This window comes from Oncorhynchus keta, chromosome 4 (assembly GCF_023373465.1).
Source record: "Oncorhynchus keta strain PuntledgeMale-10-30-2019 chromosome 4, Oket_V2, whole genome shotgun sequence".
NCBI lineage: Eukaryota > Metazoa > Chordata > Actinopteri > Salmoniformes > Salmonidae > Oncorhynchus > Oncorhynchus keta.
The window spans coordinates 51,065,508-51,081,524 of record NC_068424.1 but is presented as its reverse complement, the minus strand read 5'-3'; the positions used below and the strand labels follow the sequence as shown (position 1 = coordinate 51,081,524).

Sequence of the window (16,017 nt, the reverse complement as noted above, 5' to 3'; positions counted from 1 at the left end):
ATTTGCAAAACACCCAGTTTTTAAAAAATGTATAACCCCATATTCTTGCAATTTCTGTCCAAAATGAAAAAGCTTGCTGTCGCACAAGGTTAGCAGCAGAATTGTTTGACAGATATGGGGTTTCCGCATACTCCGTAAAGCCCAGCTCATTGGCTATCTAGCTAGCTTCGTTTGACCCCGATTGGTGCTTATTTGACAAAGTTACAGTTAATCAAGTGAAGACTGACCGTGTCATCGGCGCGCCATGAAGGCGTCGCTCTCTGATCAAATTTGGTGTCCTATAGGATATACTACACCCCTAATGATATAGTGAAGTCTGGTTACGTTCTTGGATCTCTGAGGAATAAATACGAATGTAATTTGACTGACTGAAACAACGTTTAGGGTTAGATTTTCACAGATTCCTTTCTTTGCAAATTGAACGAGTGGAAACACAAACTGATCGTGCATGCTGTATGGACCTTTTTAGGATATGAAAAAGGACTTTATCTAACAAAATGACACTTCATGTTATCTCTGGGACCCTTGGGATGATAAATCAGAGCAAGATTTCAGAATGTAAGTACACATTTCACGTTCAGATGTGAATTCATCAACCTATTGCTGTGGGGAAAAAAGTGTTTTGTTGTTATGAGCTCTCCTCAAACAATATAGCATGGCATTTTTTCGCAGTAATACCTACTGTAAATTGTACAGTGCAGTTATATTAACAATAATTGAAACTTTCAGCTGATATAAAACACTTATAAGTACCAACATTGTTGTTTCTCTAAAATGTGCGATCATGACACACGGCGCTGCATGATTTACAACTGTCCCGTTGACGGAACGCCTATCCCTAAGAAGTTTTAAGGGCTTGTAAGTAAGCATTTTACTATAAAGTCTACACCTGTTGTATTCAGCATGTGACATATACAATTTGATTTGATATTGAACAATCAATTTGTCCTCTTTTTGTCATCATATTTCCATTCAGGGCACATGAGAGTGAGACAGATTGGGCACAAACTGGTTGAATCAACTTTGTTTCAACGTAATTTGTCAATGTACTGTGACGTGGAATGTATGTGGAAAAAATCTTAGGTTTGAAAAAAGTCAACAACTGTTGTTTTGTGGTGAAACTTCAACCACAGGATTATGTCATCATGGTAGCCAAATGTGAACATAGACAAACCGTGTAAAATATGTTGAATTTGTACCTTTAAAACAACATCAGATTTTCAACGTTGTATCCACTATCAGAAAAAATAACAGTAGGCTGGGCTGCGCCTGCTACTGGAGAATTTATCTGTCAACAGCTACCGTTTGTTCTCCCAACCAAGGTTTTAACCAAGCCCAGCCCTGGTTAACTATGATATTTGTCACTAACTATTACCAATGTGCTATCATGAGAATGATTATTGAGAGATCTCCACTTAAATGTCACGCCTTGGTCTTAGTATTTTGTGTTTTCTTTAATTATTTGGTCAGGCCAGAGTGTGACATGGGTTTATGTTATTGTATTTTCGTATTGGGGTTTGTAGTATTTGGGATCGCGGCTGATTAGGGGTGTTGTATAGGCTTGGCTGCCTGAGGCGGTTCTCAATCAGAGTCAGGTGATTCTCGTTGTCTCTGATTGGGAACCGTATTTAGGTAGCCTGGTTTCGCTTTGTATTTCATGGGTGATTGTTCCTGTCTCTGTGTAGTTTCACCAGATAGGCTGTAATTAGGTTTCACGTTCCGTTTGTTGTTTTGTATTTTGTATCATTATTTCATGTGTCACTTTTTCTATTAAAGTCATGAGTAACCACTACGCTGCATTTCGGTCCGACTCTCTTTCCACAAACGAAGAACGCCGTTACATTAAAAACAAAATAGATTCACTGCTATTATCAAAGTCATTCCTAAGTACGTTTAACTGATACAATTAAATATCACTCATATATCATCAATTATGCTATTTAGGCCTGTAGCAATTTGCAAAGTCATTAACAGCAATTGTTTCAATTCAACCCAGAATTCAACAAAAAAAATAGACAATACAATAGGTCTAGGGATTCAAGTTCTGGTTGACTTCTAATATCCAACAACCAAATATCAACACTTGAAGGACAATCTGCACAGATTCTCGAACTGCATTGGTTGTCTGCGTCATATCCTTTTATTGTAATCTCAACTGCAATCCAGGTCATTTGGTTCTGCTATTGGATGAAGAACAGTCATAACATGAATCTGTTGTATAAATAAAAACAATATCTGATATTGTATTCCCATTTGAAATTTTGCTGTGCATTTAAATGGTTGAAAGCTCAATAGTAAACATTTAGGTGACAACTCCACCAAATTTCACACGCCGTTTGACCGTTCTGATTGAGATTTCTCCACATCATTACAAGGCACCCTTGCATTACTAAGACCGCGTGTGTAACTGTGTATGTATATTGCTAAGACTGGAACCCGGTGGCATGCGCCGCTGCTTCAGGCAGCTTAGGCTGGAAGGCTAATGACATGCATTGACGTGACTGCAGGTGTATGCAATTGTGATGGACATGGGTGGAATCAAGGATTGCCATTTCGGAATACAGTTATTTCTAATGATTTTCTCTTGATTGTTGGTGTGAGTGAGGGTGGGAGTGCAATTTGATTATGAAGATGGAGTAACTGAGGCTGTGGGTCTCACACTGGTCTTGCCAAGCAAAATGGCCTCTTTCTTTCTGTAGCATCAGCATCACATCATACGCTGTGTTTTTACCCTTTTGAGGCATGTAATGAATGAATATTAATAGTGGCTGGAAATAATTAAAAGTCTGATCAGTAACCATGTTATATCAGTTTAGTAGTCAGACAGACAGACAGACAGACAGACAGACAGACAGACAGACAGACAGACAGACAGACAGACAGACAGACAGACAGACAGACAGACAGACAGACAGACAGACAGACAGACAGACAGACAGACAGACAGACAGACAGACAGACAGACAGTTATCTCAGTCTAGTAGTCAGACAGACAGACAGTTATCTCAGTCTAGCAGTCAGACAGACAGTTACCTCAGTATAGCAGTCAGACAGACAGACAGACAGACAGACAGACAGACAGACAGACAGACAGACAGACAGACAGACAGACAGACAGACAGACAGACAGACAGACAGACAGTTATCACAGTCTAGCAGTCAGACAGGCAGACAGTTATCTCAGTCTAGCAGACAGACAGTTATCTCAGTCTAGCGGTCAGACAGACAGACAGTTATCTCAGTCTAGCAGACAGACAGTTATCTCAGTCTAGGAGTCAGACAGACTCACAGTCTAGCGGCTAGACAGTCCCAGAAAGTTTTTAGATATTTCAGCACCATGCGTTCCCTATAATTAGTCTCCATTAACGTCTAAGACTGTTGACGTTTGTTCCCCCTCTCCTGTGAGACAAAACACCCCATAATTACTCTGCCAGCCTCGGAACCTACACCAATGGTGTTGATCACCAGACTAAAACTTCTGCAAATGTGCTACGCAAAAGGTGAGGGGGGCATATGGAAATAGCCAGTTTTAGATCTTCGTATTTCCTGTGTGCTTTAAGTGAGATGGAAGGCCTAGATGCTACAGTACAGTGGTTTAATGAGGAAGGAGACTGGCATACAGTTCAGACAGTACTGAATTCATGTTGGATGTTGGATGGACTTCACAGCCCTTTCTTTCGCTGTTTGCTGTTTTTATGTTTCATTATCTTTATTTCTGAAATAACAAACCGGTACTGTGGACAAATGCAAACAAGCACCAAGTTGAGGCTTGTTTGTATTCAATTCTGAATACCAAGTACATTTATTCAGAATTGAGATGCACTGTGGTTCTTTAATGAAGTAGCTCAATAGATGGAAGGCTCTGGGGTGGACCATGAGCTAATCCTCTGGGTAGTATTTACGTAGTCCCCAAGGTGGAGCTCAGAACTGCTCTCCTGCATTGTGGTTAGTCCCCATGGTGGAGCTCAGTGTTGCTCTTTTTCTTGTCACTAGTCCCCACGGTGTAGCTCAGAGCTTCTCCTCTAGATCGGAGTCAATTCCCTGGGGGGGGAGGTAATGCCAGGGCCTTCTCCCTGGTCCCTGTCTTTATCTGCTGCTACAGTTAGTCCTCCAGACCTGCAGAGAGCTCTGAGACTGTGAGCCCAGCCCTGTGGCCCAGCCTTTCACACACAGGATCCAGCTCGTCTCCTCAGAGTCTCGAGAAAGGGTCTCTTATCTTGTAATACCCCTTTTCACACCTCCGGCAGACGATCACACTCTCACAAACAAATGCTCACGTGGACAGTCTCCATGGCGACCTGACAGTATTGGCCTAGTCTAGTATGCTACGGCATGGAATGCTATAGCTGTTTACCAGCAGCACCGCCACCAGCACACGTACTGTATGCACTCAGAGGCCTGCAGCAAAGCAGAGTGGAATTTGTTACAATATGTTCATAAGAGGTTATGTCATATTGGTCTTCATCCTTGGTAGGTCCTTTCTTTGACACAGAACGATACAAATGAAGCTTTTAAGCTGAGCTCAGTATTTAAACATATAATAATAATAATAATATATGCCATTTAGCAGACGCTTTTATCCAAAGCGACTTACAGTCATGTGTGCATACATTCTACGTATGGGTGGTCCCGGGGATCGAACCCACTACCCTGGCGTTACAAGCGCCATGCTCTACCAACTGAGCTACAGAAGGACCACTAGTAGCATCCTGAGTGAGTACATTGACATTCTTTAAAAGTCATTGTGTAAATCATTGTTTCCCGACTCCAGTCCTCGAGTATCCCCAACAGTACACATTTTTTTTTATTGTAGCCCCAGACAAGCAGCCTGACTCAACTTCAAGCCCTTGATGAGTTGAATGAGGTGTGTTTGTCCGGGGCTACGGTTGGGAGTACTTGAGGACCGGACTCGGGAACCACTGATCTCAATCATTACAATGACTTTTAAAGAATGTCAATGTACTCACTCAGGATGCTACTAGTCTTATGTTTTAAGCTTTTTCCTCTATCAGAAAATGCTTATAAGGGGATTATACCTTACACTACAATCATTGCATGTGCCCCAAGTCCTGCCTCCTCTCACTCCCAAATTAGAAACTCATTAACTCTGATGAATCTTGATAGACTGGGGCGATTAATAAAAGGAGACAGCACTAATTGTTTGACCATATCTACAGAGAGACTGGTACACTGTATGTATTGCATGGTCCTCAACCAACTGGGAGATGTGCACATCCCACATCTCCCAATCTCCGGGTGCTCGGCAGCACTGCACCCTAGTGGCTAGAATATGTAACATCACCCAGTATGTGAGGAATCAGTTGTGATGTCATTGTGTACTGGCAAAGTGAAGGTGGCAGGCTGTGTGGTGCTGTCTGATGTAACTGTGTTCACAGTTTTAGAAGCACACGGCGCCGGGATCAGCAAGCGTCATCTGGGTGCCTTTGTATGGCAGCAGGCGGCACAATAGTACCCTGGCCTGCAGAGTCATACACTTCACACCCATCCCGTATACAAAACATACACAACCCCAATGGTCCGGCAGTCCAATACATCTAGCTTCAACATTACTGCCTGTCTCCATAGATCTATATTGCTGGTTGTACTCACAACTTGGCTTTGTACTGGTTTGCCTTTTATGGCATTGCTAATATTGATGCCCTAATAGCTACTGTTATTGCCTGTGTGTGTACTGTGCTTTAGGTTTGTCCATGTAGACTCTCTTCCCACTCTCATGAGGCTGTGGCTGGGAGTGTAGTTAGTAGAACAGTGGAGATGCCCCCTGGCCCAGTGGAGCTGTGAGGAGGCCACAGTAGACTGGCATTCTGGAGCACCACAGTAATTAATGGACCCTTGTCAGGCTGGCCCACTGCAGCAAACACAAAGCTGGTTTGCTAGCACATACAGACGCACGCACACACGCATACAAACACACACACACACACACACACATGCGTCAGCCCTGGTAGGCTGGGTGACCATCTCTCTTTCTCCTCTCTTTCTTGACACTCGCCTCTCAAGTTGAAACCTGTTGCAATATTCATATTATTACCACTCCATATCATCACAGCAGCAGCCAGTTGACTTAACTTTGGTTATACCGTGTTTGTCCCGTGTCCGTAAAATGTATATAGTAGGTGTAGACACCTTTCCTGCAGTCAAATGACTAAATCGCCTTGTAGTGGCCTCAAGGATGAGATGTTATTCATATTTTTCATAATTTCATAATTAATCAACTTTTTTTTTTATTACACAGAAAATCCAGTGTTTCTACGTCAAACAGTTTTGTTATATTTCAGTCTTATGTGATATATATAAAGTGTAATATTGGGATGCAAACTCAAAATTTAATACATTTCAGCTTTATATCTGACATGGTACAGGTGTCTTCTTTTTTAACGATTTTATTTTATATGTACAACATTTTTGAGTTTTGAGAATGACACAATTATTAATTTCCACAAGGTTTGCTGCCTCAGTGTCTTAAGATATTTTAGTCAGATGTTACTATGGAATACTGAAGTATAATTACAAGCATTTCATAAGTGTCAAAGGCTTTTATTGACAATTACCTGAAGTTGATGCAAAGAGTCAATATTTGCAGTGTTGACCCTTCTTTTTCAAGACCTTTGCAATCAGCCCTGGCATGCTGTGAATTAACTTCTGGCCCACATTCTGACTGATGGCAGCCCATTCTTGCATAATCAATGCTTGGAGTTGGTCAGAATTTGTGGGTTTTTGTTTGTCCACCCGCCTCTTGAGGATTGACCACAAATTCTCAATGGGATTAAGATCTGGGGAGTATCCTGGCCATGGACCAAAAATATAGATGTTTTGTTCCCCGAGCCACTTAGTTAACACTTTTGCTTTATGGCAAGGTGCTCCATCATCCTGGAAAAGGCATTGTTCGTCACCAAACTGTTCCTGGATGGTTGGAAGAAGTTGCTCTCGGAGGATGTGTTGGTACCATTCTTTTCTCATGGCTGTGTTCTTAGGCAAAATTGTGAGTGAGCCCTTGGCTGAGAAGTAACCCCACACATGAATGATCTCAGGATGCTTTACTGTTGGCATGACACAGGACTGATGGTAGCGCTCACCTTGTCTTCTCCGGACAAGCTTTTTTCTGGATGCCCCAAACAATCGGAAAGGGGATTCATCAGAGATAATTACTTTTCCCCAGTCCTCAGCAGTCCAAACCCTGTACCTTTTGCAGTCTGTCCCTGATGTTTTTCCTGGAGAGAAGTGGCTTCTTTGCTGCCCTTCTTGACACCAGGCCATCCTCCAAAAGTCTTCCCCTCACTGTGCGTGCAGATGCACTCACACCTGCCTGCTGCCATTCCTGAGTAAGCTCTGCACTGGTGGGGCCCCGATCCCGCAGCTGAATCACCTTTGGGAGACAGTCCTGGCGCTTGCTGGACTTTCTTGGGCTCGCTGAAGCCTTCTACACAACAATTGAACCGCTCTCCTTGAAGTTCTTGATGATCCGATAAATGGTTGATTTAGGTGCAATATTACTGGCTGCAAAATCCTTGCCTGTGAAGCCCTTTTTGTGCAAAGCAATAATGACGGCACGTGTTTCCTTGCAGGTAACCATGGTTGACAGAGGAAGAACAATGATTCCAAGCCCCACCCTCCTTTTGAAGCTTCCAGTTTGTTATTCGAACTCAATCAGCATGACAGGGTGATCTCCAGCCTTGTCCTCGTCAACACTGAAACCTGTGTTAATGAGAGAATCACTGACATGATGTCAGCTGGTCCTTTTGTGGCAGGTCTGAAATGCAGTGGAAATGTTTTGGGGGGATTCAGTTCATTTGCATGGCAAAGAGGGACTTTGCAATGAATTGCAATTCATCTGATCACTCTTCATAACATTCTGGAGTATATGCAAATTGCCATCATACAAACTGAGGCAGCAGACTTTGTGAAAATGAATAGTTGTGTCATTCTCAAGACTTTTGGCCACGACTGTATATATATACACTACTGATCAAATGTTTGGGGTCACTTAGAAATGTTCTTGATTTTGAAAGAAAAGCAACAAAAAAAGTCCATTAAAATAACATCAAATTGATCAGAAATACAGTGTAGATATTGTTAATGTTGTTAATGTTGTAAATGACTATTGTAGCTGGAAACGGCAGATTTTTTTTATAGAATATCTACATAGGCGTACAGAGGCTCACTATCAGAAATCACTCCTGTGTTCCAATGGCACGTTGTGTTAGCTAATCCAAGTTTATAATTCTAAAAGGCTAATTGATCATTAGAAAACCCTTCTGCAATTATGCTAGCACAGCTGAAAACTGTTGTCTGATTAAAGAAGCAATAAAACTGGCCTTCTTAAGACCAGTTGAGTATCTGGAGCATCAGCATTTGTGGGTTTCGATTACAGGCTCAAAATGTCCAGAAAGAAAGTACTTTCTTCTGAAACTCGTCAGTCTATTCTTGTTCTGAGAAATGAAGGCTTTTCTATATGAGAAATTGACAAGAAACTGAACATCTCGTACAACGCTGTGTACTACTCCCTTCACAGAACAGCACAAACGGGCTCTAACCAGAATAGAAAGAGGAGTGGGAGGCTCCAGTGCACAACTGAACAAGTACATTGTGTCTAGTTTGAGAAACAGACACCTCACAAGTCCTCAAATGGCAGCTTCATTAAGTAGTACCCGCAAAACACCTGTCTCAACATCAACAGTGAAGAGGCGACTCCGGGATGCTGGCCTTCTAGACAGAGTTCCTCTGTCCAGTGTCTGTGTTCTTTTGCCCATCTTAATCTAAGATATGTCTTTTTCTTTGCAACTCTGCCTAGAACGTCAGCATCCCGGAGTCGCCTCTTGTCCCTGTTGGGGGCCACTTATCCTATGGCAGGATTATTGATGGGCAGAGCATGGGACAAAACACATGGTTTTATGGCGATTGATACAGATTGATACACATACACACATGCATACAGTACTGTCTTAAGTTACAAGTCTTAAGTGTACTAGTTAATATATTTAGAAATTGTAGGCCTACTTTGAGAGGTCATACTATTACAGACTTTCAGTAAGTCTGATTTTTAAAGCGCGGGTTATTGCCAACTTCAATGGCAAGCCTGCAACAACAATGTAAGGCTGGTCACTTGCCCCATCTAGTGTTCATCTGGTGTTCAGGATCTGCTTATGCCTCTGCCTCAAGGTATCTACCTACAGTCCTCTAACTCCACTCTGGACCTCGAAGCCAGTTCCACTGCTATTGTTCATTGTTCCTAATCAGGGACTGATTTAGACCTGGGACACCAGGTGGGTGCAATTAATTATCAGGTTGAACAGAAAGCCAGCAGGTTCCAGACCTTGTAGTGTAAGAGTTGAATACTCCTGTCCTACGGTATACAAGAGAATCACATTGACCACAGTTTAGGCCTTCAATATATTAGCCATCGCAATGAATGGCGCTTGTCTTAGAGAGTTTGATCAACAATGATCTCATTTTCTTCTATACTTTATGTACATTAAGTAAGTTCATCCTCTATCTGTCATTTCTCATTAAACATGGAAGATGGTCATTTAATGTAAGAACGTTTGAATGATGTCTTCAAGTTGGCCTGATTAAATGATCTTCCGTGTTTGATTGCCCTTTATCTATGGCAGTTTATGTGATAAAGCATAAATTGGAAAGCCAATTTCAACAATACCACTGTACCAGTTTGTTAAAAATCTCTCTTAAGTGTCCAGAACAACAGAGCTTCCTTGTAAAAAAATAAAAATAAAACTCTGCTAATGCGTATTGTCATCATTGATGTACGTCGATGCATTTCAGTGGAAAGTGGACAGGGCCTGCATAACCATTTTACCCGGCACATTAAAGGATCGTTTTACATCCATGTTGCTGTAATATGAGAGGAAACTATTCTCTGCTCTCGGCAGGAAGTACATTCTCTACGAGCAATTTCGACCCCTTTTCTTCATTTTCGACTCAGCGAGCCTGCAGCAGTTTAGTGTCAACACTCCAAACCAACAAGACCTCCAAATGCATCTTTAATGAGTATTTCAGAGCGTCATAATGGCATGTCACTAATGCCCGTCTGTTAATGATCTTCTTCTCCATCTTCTGCCGGCCCCGCCTTGACGCTTTCTCCGTCTACGCCTTTGACAGTTCTTTGAATCATCTGGTTTAAACTTTTGTGGCATCTCCTTGCTTTCAATCCAAAATCTGTCGGCTATTGTTCGTATTGAGGACACTTTTCTTGGCTTGAGTTATGCATAGAAGCAAGACTTTTCCCTTGAGGAAATCTGCGTCGGGTAGGCTGTGCTTCTCCTTTCCAAGTGTTCCTGTACATTTTCTTCCGTTTGTTTGACTTCTAGGGACATAGCCTACTTTCTGATGTACTTGATGTGGAATATGCCCCATATCGCGAGTATACGAATATCCTATTTACTTTGTGTTTTGCTGCATGATCTGTGGCGGAACAAGGATGTTATTGACAGAGGCGCACAACCTGGCGCTGGAGCTGTCCATGGTGTTGAAGGAAGATGACCTGGGCGATAGAAGTGCTGTAGAACTCTATCATACAGAACTTGTCTTGAGGTCAAACGCTTATTATATTTAGTTGATGTGTAGCCTAGGATGTATAATAGCATACTTGCTAAAAACTGATGCATAGAATTCAAAATGTAACTTTTTTGGTGCATATCAATGGTAGTAAATATATTGGTAATATGTTTTTTTTTTTTACGATGTTAAAAGATGATCTATTTTGATCGCACTGGTTAATGTTAATGGTAGTTCAAGTTTGAAAATGTAGCCTATAACCTACAGTACCTTTTTCTGTTAAATATGTCGGCTATCGGCATACTCTGGAGCCTTGAGTGTTTCCAGAAACCGCCTTTTATTATTGTCTATTCCCTCTATGATTGTATAGATGCCTAATTGAGATGATTGGGTAATAGTATATTTCTTTGTAATTGAAGTAACAGTTTCGTCCTCATTTTTCTTTGTATTTTTTTAAAAATATGGTCTTTGGTGTCCGTGTGTGGCAGTGTATGCAGTAGAGCCTAATGTACAACGCTATTGATCTGTGAATCATATCAGATGTAAAGTTTGTGTACAGCAGCTTCAGATCTGGACTGTAGGTGGCGCCCATGTGGAGGCTTTGATTTCCGATGTGAAGCACGGAGAGGAAACAGAGGGAGGGGAGGCTGAGGAGAAGTAGACTACTGCTGTTTCTGCAGGGAGTTGTTGACAGTAGCCTTGTCAGTGAGGGGGTGCTGTCTCCCGGCAGACGTTTGATCTTGCAGTTGATGCAATAACAGGACATGACTCCTGTCCTGTCATAGCTTACTGTCTTGTCGTGAGAGAGTTTTTTTTCGATCGCTTGTCATCCAAAATGGTAGCCTATCAGTTTCACAGAGTTGCAAGCGATTTATGATTTTACGTAGGCAAGTAAAAATGTAGATGACTGTGTTCAGTTGCTCTCATGTTTATCCTCAACATCGTTGTCATCCTCATATTTTTCATTGTAAATAACCTATTTGGCCAGATCAACAGAAGTTGAAGTGCCCCTCAGTGCAAGGCAAACTAGTAGAGGCCACACTGCCATGGCAACGCGTTGGTGAAAAATGTGGGGGTGCGAGCTTCCTGTTGTTGCCAAACGCTCATCTCCTCGCCCTGCTCTGAGGACAGACAGACAGGATGTGGAATATTGTTGATGGATCAGTCTCTGCTCGAGTCTAATTGATTCCATCACCCAGTGTTGTTGTTTTCTGCCAGTGGTTGCATTCAGGGTTTTCTTCACCTGACCAAGTGTGTCGGGGGCAGAGTTATAGCCCAATCCATCTCCAACTTTGTCAGGGCTTTGCCCACACTCCAAGTCATTGGTCACTGCATCTCGCACTTGAGCACAATGGTCATGTTTGTTTGGGTCTCTTCCACACAGTCCTGCCTGGCTAGTGGAGCAGGTGGTGGTAGGCAAACTCTCAAGGCACTAAAGTCAGTGTTGTTGTCCAAGGTACTGCAGTGGAGCTTGCGCTTGCAGGTCCCGTTCTTATCTCATACACATAGTTTAAAGTGCTATAATTATTGCAGGAACCATTGTTAATTGCACAATGACTGACCACAACCACACAACTACTGACCACATAGCTACTGACCACAACGATTGACCACAACCACACAACTACTAACCACAACTACTGACCACAACCACTGACCATAACTGACCGCAACCACACAACTACTAACCACAACTACTGACCATAACTGGCCACAACTACTGACCACAACTACTGACCGCAACCACACAACTACTGAACCACACAACTACTGACCACAACTACTGAACCACACAACTACGGAACGACACAAATACTGACCACACAACTACTGAACCACAAGCACACATCTACTGACCACAAGCACACAACTAATGACCACAACAACCGACCACAACTACTGACCAGAAACACACAGCTACTGACCACAAACAAAAAACTACTGACCTCTCAACTACTGACCACAACTATTGAACCACTCAACTACACAACCACAAAACTACTGACAACACAACTACTGAACCAAACAAAAACAAAAAACTACTGACCACACAGCTACTAACCACAGCTACTGACCACAACCACACAGATACTGACCACAACTACTGACTACGACTGACCACAACCACGCAACTAATGACCACAATTACTGACCAGAAACACACAACTACTGAATCCACACAGCTACTAACCACTACGACTGACCACAGCTACTGACCACAACCACACAGATACTGACCACAACTACTGACTACAACGACTGACCACAACCACACAACTAATGACCACACAGCTACTAACCACAGCTACTGACCACAACCACACAGATACTGACCACAACTACTGACCACAATTACTGACCAGAAACACACAACTACTGACCAAAAACACACAACTACTGAATCCACACAACTACTGACTACACAACTACTGAACCACAACCACACAGCTACTGACCACAACGACTGACCACAACCACACAACTAATGACCACAACTACTGACCACAATTACAGACCAGAAACACACAACTACTGACCACAAACACAACTATTGAATCCACACAACTACTGACCACACAACTACTGACTAAAACTACTGCCCACATCCTACTGAACCAAACAACTACTGACCACAACCACACAACTATTGACCACAACTACTAAAGCACACAACTACTGAAGCACACAACTACTGAACCATACAACTACTGATCCACAACCACACAGCTACTGACCACAACTACTAAAGCACACAACTAATGAACCACACAAATACTGACCACACAACTACTAAACCACAACCACACAGCTACTGACCGCAACCACACAACTACTGACCACAAACACACAACTACTGACCACAACCACACAACTACTGACCACAACCACTGACCATAACTGACCACAACTACTGACCACAACCACTCAGCTACTAACCACACAACTGCTAACCACAACTACTGACCATAACTGGCCACAACTACTGACCACAACTACTGACCGCAACCAAACAACTACTGACCACAACTACTGAACCACAACAACTGAACCACACAACTACTGAACCACACAACTACTGAACCACACAAATACTGACCACACAACTACTGAACCACAAGCACACATCTACTGACCACAAGCACACAACGACTGACCACAACTACTGACCAGAAACACACAGATACTAACCACAAACAAAAAACTACTGACCTCTCAACTACTGACCACAACTATTGAACCACTCAACTACACAACCACACAACTACTGAACCAAACAAATACTGACCACAACCACTCAACTACTGACCACAACTACTGAACCACAACCACACAGCTACTAACCACAAAACGACTGACCACAAACAAAAAATACTGACCACACAGCTGCTAACCACAACGACTGACCACAGCTACTGACCACAACGACTGACCACAACCACACAGATACTGACCACAACTACTGACTACAACGACTTACCACAACCACACAACTAATGACCACAACTACTGCCCACAATTACAGACCAGAAACACACAACTACTGACCACAAACACAACTATTGAATCCACACAACTACTGACCACACAACTACTGACTACAACTACTGCCCACATCCTACTGAACCAAACACCTACTGACCACAACCACACAATTATTGACCACAACTACTAAAGCACACAACTACTGACTACACAACTACTGAACCATACAACTACTGATCCACAACCACACAGCTACTGACCACAACTACTAAAGCACACAACTACTGACTACACAACTACTGAACCACACAACTACTGACCACAACCACACAACTACTGACCACAAACACACAACTACTGACCACAACCACTGACCATAACTGACCACAACTACTGACCACAACCACACAACTGCTAACCACAACTACTGACCATAACTGGCCACAACTACTGACCACAACTACTAACCGCAACCACACAACTACTGACCACAACTACTGAACACACAACTACTGACCACCACTGAACCACACAACTACTGAACCACACAACTACTGACCACACAACTATTGAACCACAAGCACACATCTACTGACCACAAGCACACAACTAATCACCACAACGACTGACCACAACTACTGACCAGAAACACACAGCTACTGACCACAAACAAAAAAATTACTGACCTCTCAACTACTGACCACAACTATTGAACCACTCAACTACACAACCATACAACTACTAACCACACAACTCCTAAACCACAACCTACTGAACCAAACAAATACTGACCACAACCACTCAACTACTGACAACAACTACTGAACCACACAACTACTGAACCACACAACTACTGACCACACAACTACTGAACCACAACCACAAAACGACTGACCACAAACAAAAAACTACTGACCACACAGCTACTAACCAAAATGATTGACCACAGCTACTGACCACAACCACACAGATACTGACCACAACTACTGACTACAACGACTGACCACAACCACACAACTAATGACCACAACTACTGACCACAATTACTGACCAGAAACACACAACTACTGACCAAAAACACACAACTACTGAATCCACACAACTACTGACTACACAACTACTGAACCACAACCACACAGCTACTGACCACAACTACTGACTACAACGACTGACCACAACCACACAACTAATGACCACAACTACTGACCACAATTACAGACCAGAAACACACAACTACTGACCACAAACACAACTATTGAATCCACACAACTACTGACCACACAACTACTGCCCACATCCTACTGAACCAAACAACTACTGACCACAACCACACAACTATTGACCACAACTACTAAAGCACACAACTACTGAAGCACACAACTACTGAACCATACAACTACTGATCCACAACCACACAGCTACTGACCACAACTACTAAAGCACACAACTAATGAACCACACAAATACTGACCACACAACTACTAAACCACAACCACACAGCTACTGACCGCAACGACTGACCACAACCACACAGATACTGACCACAACTACTGACTACAACGACTTACCACAACCACACAACTAATGACCACAACTACTGCCCACAATTACAGACCAGAAACACACAACTACTGACCACAAACACAACTATTGAATCCACACAACTACTGACCACACAACTACTGACTACAACTACTGCCCACATCCTACTGAACCAAACACCTACTGACCACAACCACACAATTATTGACCACAACTACTAAAGCACACAACTACTGACTACACAACTACTGAACCATACAACTACTGATCCACAACCACACAGCTACTGACCACAACTACTAAAGCACACAACTACTGACTACACAACTACTGAACCACACAACTACTGACCACAACCACACAACTACTGACCACAAACACACAACTACTGACCACAACCACTGACCATAACTGACCACAACTACTGACCACAACCACACAACTGCTAACCACAACTAC

At 42.6% G+C, this 16,017-nt stretch overlaps 1 protein-coding gene across 5 annotated transcripts in view; it reads left to right on the top strand.

The window, feature by feature from the left end:
* LOC118377089 (fibroblast growth factor 13) overlaps positions 1-16,017 on the top strand; it is a 197,694-nt gene that overhangs the window by 134,947 nt on the left and 46,730 nt on the right. The window contains exon 1 of one of the 5 annotated variants that reach the window (XM_035763969.2): positions 10,008-10,283. The exons of the other annotated variants lie outside the window; for them this stretch is intronic. Within the exon in view, the coding sequence (XP_035619862.1) occupies positions 10,241-10,283 (43 nt within the window). The 5' untranslated portion in view covers positions 10,008-10,240. Of the gene's footprint in view, positions 1-10,007; positions 10,284-16,017 lie in introns of those variants that run through there. 5 annotated transcript variants of the gene reach the window in all.